This window comes from Balaenoptera musculus, chromosome 16, assembly GCF_009873245.2.
Source record: "Balaenoptera musculus isolate JJ_BM4_2016_0621 chromosome 16, mBalMus1.pri.v3, whole genome shotgun sequence".
In the NCBI taxonomy this organism is placed as follows: Eukaryota; Metazoa; Chordata; class Mammalia; order Artiodactyla; family Balaenopteridae; genus Balaenoptera; species Balaenoptera musculus.
In genome coordinates this window covers 11,547,067-11,567,279 of record NC_045800.1, presented here as the reverse complement: position 1 = coordinate 11,567,279, position 20,213 = coordinate 11,547,067, and the positions used below count along the sequence as shown (strand labels likewise).

General features: G+C 38.3%; 1 protein-coding gene across 6 annotated transcripts in view; it reads left to right on the top strand.

The window, feature by feature from the left end:
* The window catches only part of INPP5F (inositol polyphosphate-5-phosphatase F), a 98,303-nt gene that overhangs the window by 20,475 nt on the left and 57,615 nt on the right, over positions 1-20,213 (top strand). For all 6 annotated transcript variants that reach the window (XR_005016807.1, XM_036828509.1, XM_036828508.1 and 3 more), the window contains exon 3: positions 19,877-20,013. Coding sequence is in view for 5 of the 6 variants with exons in the window: in XM_036828509.1 (XP_036684404.1) it covers positions 19,877-20,013 (137 nt within the window). In the remaining variant the exon portion in view is untranslated. The remainder of the gene's footprint in view (positions 1-19,876; positions 20,014-20,213) is intronic.

Below are 20,213 nucleotides of genomic sequence, written 5' to 3'. Positions count from 1 at the left end.
TGATTCAGTTATACATGTATATATTTATTCTTTTTCATATTCTTTTCCATTGTGGTTTATTACAGGATATTGAATATAGTTCCCTGTGCTATACAGTAGGACCTTGTTGATTATCTATTTTATATATAGTGGTTTGTATCTGCTAATCCCAAACTCCTAATTTATCCCTCCCCTCCCCTCCCCTCTTTCCCTTTGGTAACCATAAGTTTGGTTTCTATGTCTGTGAGTCTTTTTCTGTTTCATAAATAAGTTTTTTTTTTTTTCGGCCACGCCACGCAACTTGCAGGATCTTAGTTCTCTGACCAGGGATTGAACCTGGGCCCTGGCAGTGAAAGCGCCGAGTCCTAACCATGGGACCGCCAGGGAATTCCCTTGTGTCATATTTTAGATTCCACATATAAGTGATATCATATGGTATTTGTCTTTCTCTTTCTGACTTACTTCACTTAGTATGATAATCTCTAGGTCCGTCCATGTTGCTGCAGGTGGCATTATTTCATTCTTTTTTACGGCTGAGTAATATTCCATTGTATTGACTTTTTTTAAATATATATATATGATCATATATGTATATATATATATCACATCTTCTTTATCCATTCATCTGTTGATGGACATTTAGGTTGTTTCCATGTCTTGGTTATTGTAAATAGTGCTGCTGTGAACATTGGGGTGCATGTATCTTTTCGAATTATAGTTTTCTCCAAACATATGCCCAGGAGTGGGATTGCTGGATCATGGGGCAACTCTATTTTTAGTTTTTTAGGGAACCTCCATACTGTTTTCCATAGTGGCTGCACCAATTTACATTCCCACCAACAGCATAGGAGGGTTCCCTTTCTTCCACACCCTCTCCAACATTTGTTATTTGTAGACTTCTTAATGATGGCCATTCTGACCAGTGTGAGGTGGTACCTCATTGTAGTTTTGATTTGCATTTCTCTAATAATTAGCGATGATGAGCATCTTTTCATGTATCTGTTGGCCATCTTTGTCTTCTTTGGAGAAATTTCTACTTCGGTCTTTTGCCCATTTTTTGATTGGGTTGTTTGTTCTTTTGTTATTGAGTTGTATGAGCTGTTTGTATATTTTGGAAATAAGCGCTTGTCGGTCACATGGTTTGCAAAGATTTTCTCCTAGTCTGTAGATTGTCTGTTTGTTTGTTTATGGTTTCCTTTGCTGTGCAAAAGCTTATAGGTTTGGATTAGGTCCCATTTGTTTCTTTTTGCTTTTATTTCTATTGCCTTGGGAGACTGACCTAAGAAAACATTGGTACTATTTATGTCAGAATGTTTTGCCTATGTTCTCTTCTAGGAGTTTTATGGTGTCACGTCTTATATTTAAGTCTTTAAGCCACTTTGAGTTTATTTTTGTGCATGGTGTGAGAGAGTGTTCTAACTTCATTGATTTACGTGGTCTGTTCAGCTTTCCCAACACCACTTGCTGAAGAGACTGTCTTCTCCATTGTATATTCAGCAAGAAAGTATTTTTAATTAAGGTATGTACATTTTTTAGACATAATGCCAGTCCACTTAATAGACTACAGTGGACTTCAGTCCACTTAATAGACTACACTTTAGTGTAAACAATTGTACACTGGGAGACCAAAAAATTCTGTGTGACTCATTTTATTTGCTTTATTGCAGTGGTCTGGAACTGAATCCACAGTATCTCCAAGGGATGCCCAAAAAGCTTTAGAGAAAGGGGGGCATAATATTAAAATCCTTTCTTCCTCTTAAAAAGACCCCCCACAAGCTATTAAATGCCTGTTTTTAGGAATTGTGTCAGGAACTGTGCTAGTCGGTGGGATACCATAATGAGCAATAACTGACCTGTTCCCACCATGAGCGGAGCTTATGGTTTAAGAGGGAAGTTAGACATTAGTGAGTAATCATTGAAATAAATGTATAATTATTTGTTAATTGTGTTAGGTGCTCTGACAGAAAGATACACCAACCATACTGATTTTGAGGGAGAGGACAGTAAGAATAAGGCTGGAGAGGTAGGCAGGTGTCAGACCAGGACTGCTTGGCTTTGGGTTAGCTGTCCATTCCTAATATAGTCAGCTCTGGCCAGGGAGGAGTATGGGTCTGGTAGTACACAGTGCAGTCCTTTCTGGGAGCTGTATCCAGGGCAGGCAAATTCATGGAAGGTCTAGGTCATTCACTAAGCCCTCCCTTTGAAGGACAGGCACCTGTGCTGAGTTCAGAGGGAATTTTGTTTGTAAGAAGGTAGCTGTTATGTAGGTAGGTCCCAAAAAATCATGAAAAGGACTGAATGAAATATTTTAAACACTAAATTTAAATATCTGTTTTTCCTTTGATATCGATTTTAATGTGAGTTAAGAACTATAGGAAGCTTTGCTGTTACTGCTGTGTTATTGGGAGTGTAGCTACCTCTGTAGTGTGCTTTTAAAAATGCTTTTAAGATAAAATTATTGCACGTTTGGAAGCTAGGTTGATTTCTGGATAATATAAAGCACAAATTGCCAGAGACAGTCTAGTTTTCTTTTGCTAGATTCTTGTGGTTATTTTCTAAAATGTGTTAACTATTTTATAGACACAAAAAGCTATTTATCACGGATACGCAGTATAGCTTGCTGAAAAACAAACACACACTTATCTACCACCTAGATTAAGGAATGAAACATGATGAATGTCTTTGGAGCCCTCACTGCCTTTCTCCAAGTATATCCTCTCCTGCCTTCTTCCCTTCAAGTGAGTCTGCGATTTTGAATTTTGTACTTATTAGTCCCTTGATTTTCATTATTGCTGTTGTTATGTATATATCCCTCAACAATATGTTGCTGAGGCTTGTGTTTGGGGAATTTTATATCAATGATACTAAGCTGTCTGTGTTCTTTCACTTCTCCCCTCCACTCCCACAACTTGATGCTTTGGGATTTATCCACGTTGATATAGGAAACTTTAGTTCCTTATTTTCACTATTGCATGAATATATCATAATTTGTCCTTTTTTCTGTCATTGGGTAATTTTTGTCATTGTTTGTTTTTTGCCATTAGAAATAATACCACTGTGAGCATTATTGTATGTTCTGTCTTTGGTAGTTTTTAAATTCTTTCAATACAAAGGAGAAAAGCATTAGACATTGTGTAACATGCTAAGTATTTTAGTCACACTCTCCTACCCGTCCACATTTACATACATATATCTTTAATTCATTTATATGCTGACAGGATAATTTCACAGTTGAATGTTCTGAGCTAAAATTCATTTTCTATTGTTTAAGTGAAGCTTATGAAACTTTGGAGTTATTTTTCTCCAATTTCAGTTACATCTTGAAACAGTGAATAAATCACTGACATGAGTCAAGAGACCTGAATTCAGGCTTTATTTATTAGCTTTGAGATATAGGAGAAGTTACATAATATCTGTTTCATCTGTTGCTGTGTAACAAGCTGTCCCAAAAGTTAACGCCTTAAAACAACAACAACAACGTATAATAGCTCACGATTCTGTGGGTTAACCACACGGCTCTTCTGCCCTTTTCTTCTGTTGGCTGGGGTCATCCATGTGGCAACATTCAGCTGGGGGTTTGCCTGGGGGCATCTCAGTTTTCCTTCATGTGGCATCTCTGTCCATGTGTCTCATCTCACAAGGCCTCTCCTTGGGGCCTCTCTCTCTCCTGGATACCTGGGTATCCTTTCAGGGTGCTAAGATGACAAGTTCCAATGTATAAGGGCTTATCAAGCCTCTGCTTGTGTCACTGAGCTTGCTAATATCCCATTGGTCTAAGGAGGTCACACATCCAAATGTAGAGCTAACGTGGGAAGGGGTTTCACAAGGGTTTGCATCCCAGGAGGGTGGTTCATTGGGGGCCACAACGCCCCGGAGCCTCTACTTTATAAACTGTAAAACAAGAGTAAAAATAACTGCCCGCTTTTTTTCCTTAGGGTATTGTGAGTCTCAAATAAGATAATATACCTAAAGGTGCTTAGTAAATTATCACTATCTCATCAAATCTTTGGTTGCAAATACAAACCTATCAGTTTATGCAAACAAATTTTTATTAGGAATTCAAGGGAACAAAACCAAGAAATGGATTTGTTCAGGATCTGAGATTACTTTTGCGGCAGGTGGTATCTGACCACCACTTCCCCCTGTACAGCTCCTACAGTCTTCTCTTCTTTTGTCTGTGTCTGTTTCTGTGTTATGTGCAGCAGAATTTATGCATTTATGTGGTACTCAAACCAACCTCAGCCGTCAAGCCAACCAACATCTGATGTTCCCTACAACCCCTGGAGACTGACTAGCTATCTAGTTCAGACCCCTAGGGAAGAGACTTTTTGGCTTACCTTGAGCCAGGGACCTTCCCTGGTCACAAAGTTCAAACATGCCCACTGCTCTAAGCGGGACGGGTAAGCAAAGCAGGAGGGTTTGCACTTGGCAGACAACCCAAAGTCATTTCCTACAAGCAATGTACAAATACGTTACTGGCTGATGAGTCTGATGCAGTCAAAGTATGGTCATTAGGAGGTAGCGGAGGTGTGGGCATTTCCTGTGGTCAGCCCCTGTTTACATGTACTTTCTCTCCTTGCACCATGTGCCTTTCTTTGGACCAAAAACAAGAAGTTGGTAGGCAGTGTAGACATCTGTTATATAGGATATTTTGGAAGAGGGAAAGGTGGGGAATAGAGTGAACTAGAGAAAAAAATACTAAAAAGAAGTAAAGAAGGGCCGGGAAGGTGTCTCACTTTTTCACTCTCCTAACCTATGTCCCTTTTTTTTTTTTTTCTTCCTCCTGCCCCATCACTTCTAAGGTTTGGCTGTTAAGAAAGGGTGTGGGGAGGAAGCAAAGGAAAGTCTTTTCTGGGCCCCCTGCTGTTCTTCTTCCCCTCACCCAGGAGAGAACTGCAGCCGCACCCTGTGTATCACTCCACCCCCAGCTCCCACCCCCTGAGCATCCATCTTACTCTTGTCACCTTCTCTTTCTTCATCCTCTGTCCTGGGCATGCCTCATCTCCTCCCCTCCCTGTGTCCCATTAAAGCTGTTGCTTTGATCACACTACCAGCTTGGCCGATGGGCAGTGTGTTCCTGGTATGTGTTATAACCGAGATAATCACTCCATGTGCATTTTCCTACGGGGCCATCTTACCTTCTGGGGGTAGAAGATGAGGGGAATAAAATGTCTGTACTTAAACTTTTTCTCACTGCCATTTCCCTCCTACTTAGTCTCTACATATTAATGCACGAATTTTTGTTCTTGCCTAGTGAGATGGGAACATAAGTTTACTTGAATAGTTGTCATTGACAGTCTAAAAACGGCGTGGGTGAGCCATGACTGTCATCAAGCTCATGGGATGTAAGCAGTCGTGACTTAGGAACCGTTAGTAGTTGGCTAGGGCTGCTGCAGTGAAGTTCCACAGACTGGGGGGCTTAAATAGAAATTTATTTTCTTGCAGTTCTGGAGGCTTGAAGTCCAAGATCAAGGTTTCATCAGGGTTGATTTCTTCTGAGACCTCTTTCGTTGGCTTGTAGATGGCTGTCTTCTCCTTGTGTCTTCACATCATCTTCACATTGTCTTCTCTCTGTGTGTGTCTGTCTTCAAATTTCCTCTTATAAGGACACCAGTCATATTGGATTAGAGCCCTCCCTAGTGACCTCATTTAACTTACTTACATCTTTAAAGATCCCACTGTTTAGAATAGGGTCACATTCTGAGGCACTGGGGGTTAGGATTCAAACATATGAATTTTAAGGGAACATAATTCAGCCCTTAACAGGAACCTGACATCCACTGGAAAGCTCACTGCAAAAGCACGTCAAAGAGAATTCCCACCATTGCTTCTGACCCTTTATTTTACAGTGGAGTAGGCCATTCCCCAAATGTCACTGAGTAGGCACTGGCCCCAGCAGTGGACTAACCTTAAGATCACACAGTTGCCTTGGATCATGTTACTTCCTCCAAGCCTCAGTTGCCAACTATAAGACAAAGATGATGACACCTCCTAGATACGTTTATTGTAAGATTTAATAAAACTCACATGAAGTGCTTAGCATAGCTCCTGTTAATAGTAGGCATTCAATAGATGCTGGCTATTACTGTTTTTTCCTTAGTTCTAAAGGTAACTTAGAGGTGTCACATATATCACTAGAGAACCACTTAAGTTCTAGCTATACAATTTTGAACAGATTTTAAACTTAGACTTTTTTTTCCAATAATTTTAATGTTTACTGAAACTAATGATACTAACATGTCACTAAAAGGTGACATGGTGGGGATTATAAAAAGTAATGTTTTTAGAAGTGAAATATTAGTAGCATTAGTGAAGGTTATATTTTATAATCCATCTGCCCCTTTAGAAAAATGTGTGGTGGAAGAATTTAAAAGTATTATTTGGTTGTGGTATCCTTTGCTGATAATTGCCCTTCCTTTTAGCAAGCTCTGTCCCCAAAATTGTTCTATTAACCCTGGTGCCTAGAAAACAACTATTTAGAACCATTAGCCTTTCTTCAGTTTGGAAGGTGTCTTCCCCAGACATTTGCAGGCAGGTGGACTTTCAGCCAGCGTCTAATGCAGTCTATTTTTGACAACCTGAAGGTGTCTGACTTTGGTTTGATCACTTGGGATTTATTAAGATGAGGAACAGAAAGTAGAAGGGACATGTAATGTGCTAAATAGATGAAGGAAAAGTAAAGCTTCATGAAAAATCATTGTCTTCTATTCCTTGTAGTGTCCGGGGGGAAGTAAAGATGATAGTCAAATTCTTACCACAGTTGTAATTACACATTAATTTTTTGTTTTCTTCTTTTTCGTTTGTCCTCTTCCACCCATCCTCCTTCCCCAGGGTATAAGCTCCAAGACAGGGGCTAGGTGTGTTTTGCTCACTGCTGTGTCCCCCTGTGCAGTGGCTATTCAAAAATATTCAGCAAATAGTTATTTAATAAATATTTATGGAGTGCCTATTGTGTGCTGGGGGCTGCAGGATGAACAAAATTCAAAGCTTCCAGGAGCATAGAATCGAAGCCAAGAGATAGACATTAATTACCCCATCAGAATTTTATCATTAAACATAAGCTTCTGAAGAAGAAAAACGTGGGATGTTGTGAAGCACATAGCAGAGGGGCCTGACTGGTGGTAGCGGGGGGTCCTGGATGGAAGGCATCCCTGAGGAAGTGATGTCTGAGTTGAGGCCTGAAATGTGTTTTCTCAATCACGGGAGTCTTTTTGCACAGCTGCTAACTCTGCCAACGACTACTGTCCTCTCACTCCCCACCCCTCACCTTGGCCCTGTCCAGATTATCTTACTAATATTTCAGGCCTCAACCCAAACACAACTTCCTTAGGGATGCCTTCCATCCAGGAGATAGCTATATCATCACAGAGCCAGGAAGAGATTGCTTGAGGCTGGAGGTTTTAAATGGATTACAAAAACTCTTTAAATTAAAATCTCCAGTAGTCCCCCCCCTTATCCGTGGTTTCACTTTCCGAAGTTTCAGTTACCTGCGGTCAACCATGGTCCGAAAATATTAAATGGAAAATTCCAAACAATTCATAAGTTTTAAATTGCACGCCATCCCGAGCGGTGTGATGAAATCTCACTGTTCTGCTTCCTCCTGCCTGGGATGTGAATCGTCCCTTTGTCCAGCTCATCCACACTGTATGCTATCAGCCCATTAGTCACTTAGTAATCATTTCAGTTATCAGATCGACTGTCGAGGTATCACAGTGCTGTGTTCAAGTAATGCTTATTTTACTTAGTAATGATCCCAGTGTTCAAGAAAGAATGTATATATAGGGCTCGGTTCTATCTGTGGTTTCAGGTATCCACTTGGGGTCCTGGAATGTATCCCCGGGGGATACGTGTTTTGAAGACTGAGAAGAGGATAAGCTCATTAGGGTAAGAAATATCTGAATATAAAATGCAAAAGTATTTTTCCCACGATATATTCAGAAATAGTTTGAAGAGAGAATTGTCAGGAATCTTGATTAATTTAGCAATAGAGGCTCTTAGGTTAGTAGTAATTAAGTGAATTACTACTCCTAGTATTGAGCAGCTACAGACACAGTTCACTCAAGTCGCTCCCATTCATTCAAATAGTACACACCATCTGCTGTTTCTCCACTTTTAAAGTGGTGAGGATATCTTGATCATTAAAATGCTAAAATGTATTATGCATATGATTTTAAAAGTTTTATTTTAGTCCGTGGCTGTCAATGGAGACCTTGCTATGACACTCAACGACATGAAATATTTTTATACTTTAGTGATGAATGAATGGAGTGTCGCCAGCATTGCCTTAGTAGTTTCCTAAAAAGCCATTAGAAAACCCCACTGCTCAAGGGCACTGGAGAAAAAGGAAGAGAAGCCTGACAGGGTCCCTTCAGAGCTCTCAGCCTCTGCTGGAGGCCTGCTTCTCAGGCACGGTCTTTAGATAGTGCTTCTGTTTAAATACAAGTTTAATTGTCTGCGTACAATTGCACTTGAGAGAAGTGGATTGTTTTATTGTCTACTGACAACTCATATAATAAAAACATGTAAGGATTGCGATGATGGTTGTACAACTCTAAATTCATCAAAATCGTTGACTTGTTATACTTAAAATGAGTGAATTTTATGGTATATAAATTATATCTCAGTAAAGCCATTAAAAATATTTAAGTCAGAGAATAGCTTTTGTTGTATCCTGTTGTCATTACTTCTGATTTTAACTTAATCTAAAAATGAAGTAATCTACCTTTTGGTAACAAAGGTGACTTTTTTTCATGTACTAAAGTTGATTTGAAGGAAGTATTTTAAAGAAACAGTGTTATTCGGGACTTCCCTGGTGGCGCAGTGGTTAAGAATCCACCTGCCAATGCAGGGGACACAGGTTCAATCCCTGGTCAGGGACGATCTCACATGCCGCAGAGCAACTAAGCCCGTGTGCCACAACTACTGAGCCTGCACTCTAGAGCCCGTGAGCCACAACTACTGAAGCCCACGTGCCACAACTACTGAAGCCCACACGCCTAGAGCCTGTGCTCTGCAACAAGAGAAGCCACCACAATGAGAAGTCCGCGCACCGCATTGAAGAGTAGCCCCCGCTCGCCGCAACTAGAGAAAGCCCGCGGGCAGCAATGAAGACCCAACTCAGCCAAAAAAAAAAAAAGAAACAGTATTATTCGTAACATAACATTTCTACCAAATAATCTAAAATGTAATTTAAAAACAGTCATTTTATATTCACTTTTTCATTCATGAGGGTCTCAGAACTACTTATTTTGGAGGTAAGATTTACATTTGTGACTAGGTTCCTCGTTAATCCTTAAAAGATTCTTTAATTGTAGTTTAGCTGACCTATTCTGTTAATAGCTTTGGGTCTTGGAAGCAGGCAGCCAAGTGGTACAAGTGGTTCCTTTCTTTGGCATCTTCTTGTCTCTGGTTTTTGCTTCCGTCTTCCTTTTACTCTCTTCCCAGGTACCTCCGTGCTGAATGACCCTTCCCTCCTCTCTTTGCTCCCCTCAGCCTGCTCCATTACTTTATGCTTCAGAATTTTCCATCACCTCCCTTGTCCCTGATCTGAGCTCCAATCTCCTTGGTACAGATGGTTCCACCTCCCCAGTAGGAGCAGTACTTGAACTAGACACATGAAGGTGACCCATAGTTCTGAGCTCTCCCAAGGGTCATCAGATAAGCATGCTGCTTAGTTCTGAGCATACCTCTAACTGGCAGATTTTTATATCCTCAGGCAGAGAGAAACTTTAGAGGCAAGCCAGCTTGCCTCTTCTGTTTCACGATCGTTCCATTTTCTAGTTATAAATGAATTTGTTCTTAAACTCTAGTTGTTTCCCTCAGTGATCCCTATGGCAGTGATATTAAAAGTTTTTTTGCTCCATAAAGAGAAGAGGCTTATTAAGGTAAGATTGACTGACTGACTGTATGGGCCAGCTATAAACGTTCTTCCTATATTTATTTCCTCCTTTATATTCTTATTGAACATTTTGAAGTGATTACAATCAAATTATTATCAGGTCTAATTGTGTTTAAGAAAGAAGATTCTTGGTTCTTGGCTATCAGATTTGTTACAGCCGGTAGGCTTGGGTCCCTTCATGCACAGGGGCCAATCACCTCCAACCTTGAAGCATACTTATGTCACCCTCCAAAGCAGTAATTTATCTTCATGATGATAAACCTTCATCATAAATAAAAATCCCAATTATATTTAGTATGCCTGGGTTTAATAGGTAGGAAAGTATGTAATATATTAACATTTTAAATAAACATGTAAGAAAACATCTTAGCACTTCAGGAAGATAAAGATATAGTTATCTGGAAAATGTACTTTTTATTTTTAATTTTTATAATGTTGACTTTTAAAATTTTTATTTTATTTTATTTATTTTTGGCTGCGTTGGGTCTTCGTTGCTGTGCACGGGCTTTCTCTAGTTGCAGCGAGCGGGGGCTACTCTTCGTTGCGGTGCGTGGGCTTCTCATTGTGGTGGCTTCTCTTGTTGCGGAGTACGGGCTCTAGGCACGCGGGCTTCAGTAGTTGTGGCTGGCGGGCTCTAGAGCGCAGGCTCAGTAGTTGTGGCACACGGGCTTAGTTGCTCCGCGACATGTGGGATCTTCCCGGACCAGGGCTCGAACCTGTGTCCCGTGCACTGGCAGGCGGATTCTTAACCACTGTGCCACCAGGGAAGTCCCCACTTTTTATTTTTTGTTTGGCCTCACCATGCGGCTTGTGGGATCTCAGTTCCCCAACCAGGGATTGAACTCGTGCCCTCAGCAGTGAAAGCGTGGAGTCCTAACCAGGACTGCCAGGGAACTCCCTGGAAAATGTACTTTTATATAGAAACTCATTTTGCCCATTGATACTCTATAAGTTAGACTTTTATAGTTTTCTAGGACTATTATAAATGGAAAAAACTTTACATTTTTATGGCGTATAATAGATTATTTCATTTTATGGCAGGTCATTATTAGGGATTTTATTATTAGGATGAATTTAAATTCATAGGTTAAGCTGAAGATGCTTCTGATTCCACCATTTGGTACCTTTGAAATGGAGCCTAATAAGTGTACCTCTTGCCCTAGATGCTGTCCTTATGAGTCATTGTCAGTTTTCTATATACCCAGACTTAGAAAACTTTAGTAGGCAACAGAGCAACCCATCAAGAAACACTGAGTAGCTACTATGCTTGGAAGATGAACTAATTAATAATTGGCTCTTTGGTCACTGAGAGTATTAGAAGCCCAATATGATGTACTTTGAAAAAAATAGCTCTGGTGTGCTGGTACTGTTACTTGTATTTCTACTTACCTGATGTATAATGGTGTACGTTGCTCCCTGAAATATATTCAAAGATGTATACTGCTCTATTTCCATTAGGAAAAGAAAGCATTTTTCTTAATGTAGTTTTAAAAAATAGAAATAACCTTATATATAAAGCAAAAAATTATATTAAACATACCATGAATCCATATCTTTTAGTAGAAATTTAAATTCATGCATAAGTTTGCATAAAACCTATAGACTTATGCTCATATTCATTTAAAAGTACTAAATGGCCAACTAATAGCTTATGCAATAGGTATCAATGAAGTAGGTTTTATGCACACATTGGACTGAATTTAAATTCCTACCAAAGATTTGTTTAAAAAAAAAAAAGAAAAGCAGGATCCTTCAAATTGGAGCATAATTTATCTTGAGATAAGCCGTTAAGACATTACCCAATTTTTAGAGCTCTTAAAATGCATAGTGTGTTAATATATTATATAATGGATCATTTAAAGATACTTCGTACATTTTAAAAAATGAGATCAAGAGAAACTAGACAGATTGTTTCTGACAGCAAGAGACTAGCAGTATTTGAAGAGATAATAGCCAAGAATTTTCTAAAACCAACTATAAATACAAGTCACAATGTCAAGAAATACTTTGAACTGCAAGGGAAAAAATACCAAGAAAACCACACTTAGGCACCTTGTAGTAAAACTGATGAAAACTAAAGACAAAGAAAACATCCTAAAGCAGCCAGAGAAAAACCACACATTAAATTCAAGGGCATTCAATCAGCCTTGATAGGAACAATGGAAGCTGAAAGACAGTGGAATGCTGTCTTCAAAGTGCCTGTCTAGAATTTTATACCTTCAAAAATTAAGGGAAAAAAGACATTTTGAGCCAAACAAACTGAAAGAATTTGTCATCAGCAGTATCTGCACTAAAAGAAATACTAAGAATTCTTCAGGTAAAAGGAACATAATTCCAGATGGGAGTATGGAGTTGTAGGAAGGAGTGAAGTTCAATGGAAAGAGTAAATGTGTTGGTAAATTTAAATAAAGTTGGCTTTATATGAGGTTTAAAATTAACGCAGGACGAAAACACACAACAATAATAGTAACAATAGTGAGCTAGAAAGGGCTGGTGTTCTAAGGTCCTTTCACTGTCCAGGAACTGGCAAAAATACTAATTTACATTAGGCTTTTGTAAGTTAGGGCTCGTATTATCAGACCCTACAATATAACCACTAATAGCATAATAAAAGATTGTAAAAACCTAATAAAGGGGGAAATGGAATAATAATAATTTTAACACTTAATAATCCAAAAGAAGGCAAGAAAAGAAAGCATGTAGAACAGGTGGGACAAATGGTAAGACGGTAGAATGATTCTTAAGTTTATCAACAATTACATTACATACGAATGGACTTAGTACTCAGTTAAAAAACAAAGCTTTTCATAATGGAAAAACAATAAAATTCATCTACAAGCTGCTTTTAAGACAAATACCTTAGGTATATGTATATGTATATAGAATGGTCCAAAGTAAAAGGATAGAAAAAAAGAGAAACCAAGCAAATGCTAACCTACTGAAAAATAATGTGTCTATCCCAATATCAAAACAGACTTTAAGGCAAGAAGCATAAAGAGATATACATTTCAAAAATAGCAAAAGTTCAAGTCACCAGAAAGATATAGCAATTTTAAATTTGTGCGCACCTAAGCCTTAAAATATAAAAAGAGCAATGAGTCATTTGGCTTAAATTTATTAGTTAGACTGTCAACTTGAAACGGCAGAGAAACGTATGAGTATTCTTATTATCAGCTTGACACAGAAGAAAGGAAAGGTGAGCCAACTATAATCCCCTTTCCTAATTCTCTTTTTTCCTTCTTACCAACACATCTCCATTCTCTGATTCATCTGGTGCAAATGCAGACTCTGAGCATTTATTAGAGGTGTAATCTACAGACGCTCTTCAACAATTTAAATATTTGTTATTTGAATATTATGTTACAACTTTGGAGTATGTAGTAACCACCTGGGTTAGTATTTATTGGCATACGGATATAATGATAAATTCTATTGTGCTGATTTCGAGTATTAAGGCAGCAGGGTTCTCTCTGCTTTGTCATTTCCCAGCTTCTCCTGGTGGACGCTCCAGGTGACGTGGACCTAAGAGAGGTGAAGGAAGTGCTTTGTCCTCAAGAATATAGTCTGCAGGATCAGGGCAAGCTAAAGGAGGAAAACACATGAGAGTCATTATCAGACCCACCTTCTTTTTTATTTTTGCCTTTGGTCATAACATGAATGTTTATAGAGAGACACAGAGAAACTGGAAAGTGTCCAAAAGAGCAGTGAAAACAGAACCTTTGTATGCTACAGAAGTAAATAAATAAGTTTTTTTTTCTCTAAAAGAATTAAGTCTTAAAAAAAAAATCCCGCTGAACCAGTTCAAATCAGAACCAGTCTTTGGAAAAGGTGAGCCAGAAGAAAAAAATCAGAAAAGCAAAATCATTTTCACGCAAATATTTCATTCACTTCAAGTGTCTGGCCCACAGAATATGTACTGCCTATGTATTTCTATCACTAGGGGCTCTTTTAGTTGAATCTCACTTAACCTGTTTGCCAGATTAACCAACATGCCTCACTGCCTCTGCAGAGTCTGTTGGTAGATGCATTGGATGCTCTGAAGGCCGGTGGAGACTGGGTAGGAAGCCCTCTCTCTTCTGGTGGATCGTGTTTATTTCCAATCCTGTTCATACTTGTTTTACTCGATATTGTAATTACATAATTAAATAAGCCCATCAACTATGAGTATTGATACAAAAAGAAAGACTTCCTGTTTCTATGAAGGCTAAATTGAATGCTTTGGAAAGACTAGATAAAGTTGTGTTGCATCAAAAGAAAAAAAAAAAAAAAAGGTAAATTACACCACCAAATACTTATTAGGGGCTCATTCTCAAAGAATGTGGGAACTCAGTTCCCCGACCAGGGATCATTGAAGCCGTGCCCCATGTAATGGAAGCGCAGAGTCCTAACCACGGGACCGCCAGGGAATTCCCTAAATTATGTATGTTTAAAAGGTCATTGTCGGGCTTCCCTGGTGGCGCAGTGGTTGAGAGTCTGCCTGCCAATGCAGGCGACACGGGTTCAAGCCCTGGTCTGGGAAGATCCCACATGCCACGGAGCAACTAGGCCCGTGAGCCACAACTACTGAGCCTGCGCGTCTGGAGCCTGTGCTCTGCAACAAGAGAGGCCGCGATAGTGAGAGGCCCGCGCACCGCGATGAAGAGTGGCCCCCGCTTGCCACAACTAGAGAAAGCCCTCGCACAGAAACGAATACCCAACTCAGCCAAAAATAAATAAATAAATTAAAAAAAAAAAAAAAAAGGTCATTGTTAAACTCTCAAGTAAGGTTAAAAGGACTAATGCCAACAATGGTAACCAATTGCTCTCCATCTCTGCTAGTCTCCTTATATGAGAGAACTCACAAGGTGGGGTTTGGATTAGATTTAAAGAATTGCCATGGAGTGGGGAACAATGGTCAAAGGGAACATTAATTGTATATGTAATGTTTACATTTTTAAACAAATGGAATGTATTCCTTTATTTCCTATCGAATTAACATTAATAAAAATGAAAAGGATTGCTAGACATTCATTGTTGGATCAAATGCTTATCTTTTCTATATGTCAGTAGGATGGATAGCCATGTTGAGAAATATGTAAGATGCAGTACTTCCTAGAGGTGAGGTCATGAGTAAGGAGAAAAGAGTTTCATCCAATTTTAGAAAAAAAAATTGTTTTTTTAATGAAAATCTTTATCCTGCCATTACTTATTCTCTTTCAACTGAGTCAGTTATTGTATAGGGCAAGCAATTGAATCTTTTCCAGGACTATTGTTTTAGTTTGCCCTAACTGGTCATGCTTTTCAAGATAATCACTTCCTAATCAGTTTTCTTATCTTGCTGGGGAAGTCAGATTTTCCTGTCTGTCTTTTCCTGAAGGAGTCAAGGTTACAAAATTGACCTTTTTTCCCATTGTAAAATGTTTAAAAAGTTGAAAAAATATCTTTATGCCGAAAGACCTTGCTAGACTAAATTACCTTTGACACATGGTTGTACCGCATATCCAGATTTCAGTGTGGCAGCTTTAATTGAGCCAAGTTTCTTTTCCTGGTGGGTGATAAAAATTAATGCAGTAACCTGTATTTGTGCTTTTAAAAACTTTATTACAAAATTATGCCTGACTGGATACTGGGATTGCTAAACAGTAGTAATGGTATATATCAATACTTTTACATTTTTCTTGGCTTAAAGCACAAACTAGAGAAAATATATTTGGATCATTTAACCCTGTAACTAACATGCTCATTCTTGCCGAACTTCCAGGCTTCTATGTGTTTATTATTGTGTTTTGTTTCACCTAAGGCAAAATAATTACAGGAATACATATTGCTATTTCTCATGAGGTTTTTTGTTTGTTTTGTTTTGTTTTCTCGGGTCAGCCTAGAAATATCTTAGCGTCCAATTCAAATTTTTCATTTTCTTTCCATTATGATTTTAATTGTTCCTTTGAACACTATTTCAAATACCTGTGTCTCTGTGTTTGGCAGGAAATATACTTTTTAGTTTTTTTCTTTCTTTCTTTCTTTCTTATTTATTTATTTATTTATTTATTTATGGCTGCGTTAGGTCTTCATTGCTGAGTGCTGGCTTTCTCTAGTTGCGGTTAGCGGGGGCTACTCTTCCTTGTGGTGCATGGGCTTCTCATTGCGGTGGCTTCTCTTGTTGCGAAGCATGGTTTCTATGTGCGTGGGCTTCAGTAGTTGTGGCACGGGGGCTCAGTAGTTGTGGCTCACGGGCTCTAGAGTGCAGGCTCAGTAGTTGTGGCGCATGGGCTCAGTTGCTCCACGGCATGTGAAAATCTTCTCGGACCAGGGCTTGAACCCGTGTCTCCTGCATTGGCAGGCGGATTCTTAACCACTGCGCCACTAGGGAAGCCTACTTTTTAGTTTTTTTATTCTCTGCTCTGGTAGGTAAGACTCCTAACAAGTTATTTTGTTCTTTAGAAGGAGCTTTTTTAAAAAAAAGATTGAGACGTAGTTCACACACCATAAAATTCACTCTTTTAAATTACAATTCAGTGGTGTTTAGTATCATCATAAGGTTGTACAACCATCACCACTATCTAATTCCAGGACATTTTCATCATCCCACCTTACTTAGATTATAACTAGTAAATGTCTATTTCCTTATCTATCTTACTCTTAGTTTTTTCATTTTGATCAGTGTGTAAGACTAAAAACAGTAAGACAGGAAACTGTATATTAAAAGATTTATGAGATATTAACCCAGTGCAATTTGTAGAGCTGGTTGGAAGTCAACTACAAAAAAACATTTTTATTCATGGTCCCCACACTCCCAGCATCTAAATTATTTCAAAGCAGATTCCAGATATTTTTCTGCAGATACTTCAGTATGTATTTCAACACTAATTATTGACACACCGTGCTTTCCCCCTCTTTATTATCATTTACTAGATGCCCGTATTTACGTGGGTCTGTGTCTGTCTTCTCTGTTTTTTCTAGTATTCATTTGTCCATTCTTGTACTGGCTCCACATTGTTTTATTTACCATAGGTTTATCATGTTTTGCTACCTGGTAAACATTAGCTCTTAGTAATAATGACAGGAATTATAAAAATTATTTAGTCCTCATAGATACTCTCTGAAATAGGTGGTTTTATCCCATTCTACAGATGAGAAAACCAAGAACTGGAGCAGTTAAGTATTAAGCTGAAGTACATGATAAATAAATGAGGCAGCTAAAATTTGAGTCTGAGTTCTGACCTCGAAGTCCAGAACACTGAGGCTTCTCTGAAAAGGGAAAGCTACTGTTTACAGATTTTTTTCTCTTTTGTTTGAGATCATTTACATTGTATTTTCGCAGATTTAGTCTTCATTATAATCCCTCAGGCATATTGAACTTAAGTCTGTAATTTTTTTTATAGAAGCACCTCAGTTTTTCACAGTTTCTGTGTATGAGTAGCTAGCTAAACTCTAAAAATATGCATATTTTATTTTTAAATGTATTTGGGTTTGTAAGTTGAATATCAGTATTGACAATACCAATGTTTTTGTGGAAAAAAGCATGCCTTTGGTTTCCCAAGTGAGTCTATGTGTGGGGTAAAACCTCTGTGTTTGAAATTTAATATTTTTATATTTTTGGTACTATACCATTAGATGGCTTATTGGAAAGACATTTATTACGTGTGATTGTGCACATTGTGTTTTTGTCATTGCTGTAATTTCTTAAAATCGCAATTCTTAATGTTAATATGAAAGCAAGAAGGCATAAACTGGGAAGAGGGCTTCCTAATGTTGGCTTGTCTGATCATCTGCCAACACTAAATTGTTCAGTGTGAAATAGAAATTATTCCTGTGAGGTTAAGAGACCTGTGGTAAGAATTTCTTTTTATTCAGCAGACTGTATTAGCATTCAACAGTTTATTATGTATTATGTGCTTTATTTATTTTGTGTTAGGTTTATTGTGGTTAGGTGCTTGGTAACCGTAATCTATGCCTGACGTACTTCCCAGCACATGGTCGGTCCTTGGTTAAAGTTTAATGATATTAATGAAATGACCTGCAAAAGCCTTGAAACTTTGGAGTAGATTTCCACCCTATTTTATAAAGAATTATGAAATGTTTCCAAATTCTTGCATTTATGAAATGCTTTAAGCACATCTCCAGAGCAGTTTCCCTAAAATGAGAGTTGACTAATATTTGGGGGAAAAATGGGGGAAATTAAAATACTATATATCTTTTTAAAAAATATTTTTTCATAAGGGGAATATATATCCATCATGCTATTTTTCTATAGTAAGAAATTCCTGAAACACTGTTTCAATTATTTTTATTTTTGGTACTAATTAGGTAGTATTTTTAAAGGGTGTAGCCTCATAAAATGAAAAATTGCTTTTGGATGCTGTCTTTCATAGACCATTTCTCAGTTAAATAGAAATCTTTTGTGAGAAGTAGAAATTTGGATTGGAAAGATAACTATTGGGCCTCTAGGTGTTTTCTTTCCTTTCTTTCTTGTAATTATTAAATATTTCTTTCATTTGTTTTACACCCCTCCCCCACTTTCTTCAATATATTTACTTATTTGCTCAGTCCTAGTGTACACATAAAGTAGTTTTGGAATTGCTAACTCATACCCTTCTGAAAAATAATTCACTAACCAGAGTACAATATTGTATACAGTTCTTTTTGTCTTTATCCTTGCAAATACTGTTTTCCAAAGTTATTTAGATTAGTTTTTCTTCCTTATCTCCTACATTATGGTTACGTTTTCCATTTGTAACAGAGTTGGGTTACTCTTTGCATTTTGTTTTGGGTTCCCTCCACATTCTGGTTAATTTGAACTACTTGTTTTTGAGGGGATGTGAAACATTACCATGATTCTAAGAGTCAGAACTAAGTGAAAGGGTGTACATGGAGAGATGTCATCCCCCTTATCCCTTTTATCCCATTCCTGTTTTCTCTTCCTTCCATGTCATTTCCACCTACCCCTTGTTCAGTAACCAATCTCATTAATTTCTAATTTCTCTTTCCTCTTTTTTTTTTTGTACAAATGAACAGCTATGTGCATATTTTCTCATCTTTCTTACAGAAAGGGTGGCACACTCTAGATACTCTTTTGTGCTTTGATTTAATACTATATCTTATTATATAATACCCTTATTGTATATTAATAATATCCAGTTTATCCCCTTAATATATCTAGGAATCACTTCTTATCAGTTTATAGAACGCTTCTAATTCTTTTTTTACAGCTGCATAGTACTCTATTGCATAGATGTGCCATAGTTTATTCAGCCATTCTCCTGTGTCTGGGCATTCTAGTTGTTTCCAGTATTTTACAGTTGTAAACTGCTGCAATGAATAGATTTGAGTATGTGTACTTTTGTGTTGTTGAGGTGTGTCTTCAAGGTAAATTCACAAGAGTGGGATTGCTAGGTTAAAAGGTAAGTGTGTATGTTTTATTATTAGTTATCACAAAATTTCCCTCCAGAAAAGTTGTGTGCGTTTGTGTTCCCACCAGCACTATGAGAGTGCCTGGTTCCCACAGCCTGGCCAGCGAATGTGCTGTCATACTTCTTTGTTATCCCCAAGCTGATGGGTGAGAATGGTATTGCAACATTTAAATTTACATCTCCATTGAACATCTTTTCATACATTTAAGGGTCATTTTTATATCTTTGTTGTGCTCTAAAAGGTACCAGTCCACGGCCTGTTAGGAACCGGGCCACGCAACAGGGTGAGCGGGGGAGGGGAGGAGGGGGGAGCAGGTAAAGCTTCATCTGCCACTCCCCATCGCTTGCATTACTGCTTGAACCATTGCTCGCGTTGCTACCTGAACCGTCCCCCCCACCGCTCACATTACCACCTGAACCACACCCCACCCCGCCTTGGCCGTGGAAAAATTGTCTTCCACGAAACCAGTCCCTGGTGCCTAAAAGGTTGGGGACTGCTGCTTTAAAGGGTTGTATCTTTTGCACACTGTGTTTGATTATTCACCTTCAGCTTGCCGGGACAGTACCACTTTATAGAAGCCAGACGTTAAATATGACTTTTCTCTTTCAGATCTACCATGGTGGCTTATTTTAATTCGGCAGAAAGCTTTGGTGGGCAAACTTCCAGGAGACCATGAGGTCTGTAAAGTTACCAAAATTGCTGTGCTATCACTTTCTGAAATGGAACCTCAGGATCTTGAGCTAGAGGTAAGGTAAAGTCTCAGGAAATTTTATGGAAACTTGATATAGATGTAATGGCAACTATGGGGATTTGGTTTAATAGACCAGAATCATAGAGTTGTAGAGCTGGATAATATCTTTAGAGTAATTTAATCCTATGGTTTTCAAATCTCACTTTGGTAGTGGAAGCTTTGTTTTAAAATCTGTGAAATCCTGTATATAAAATG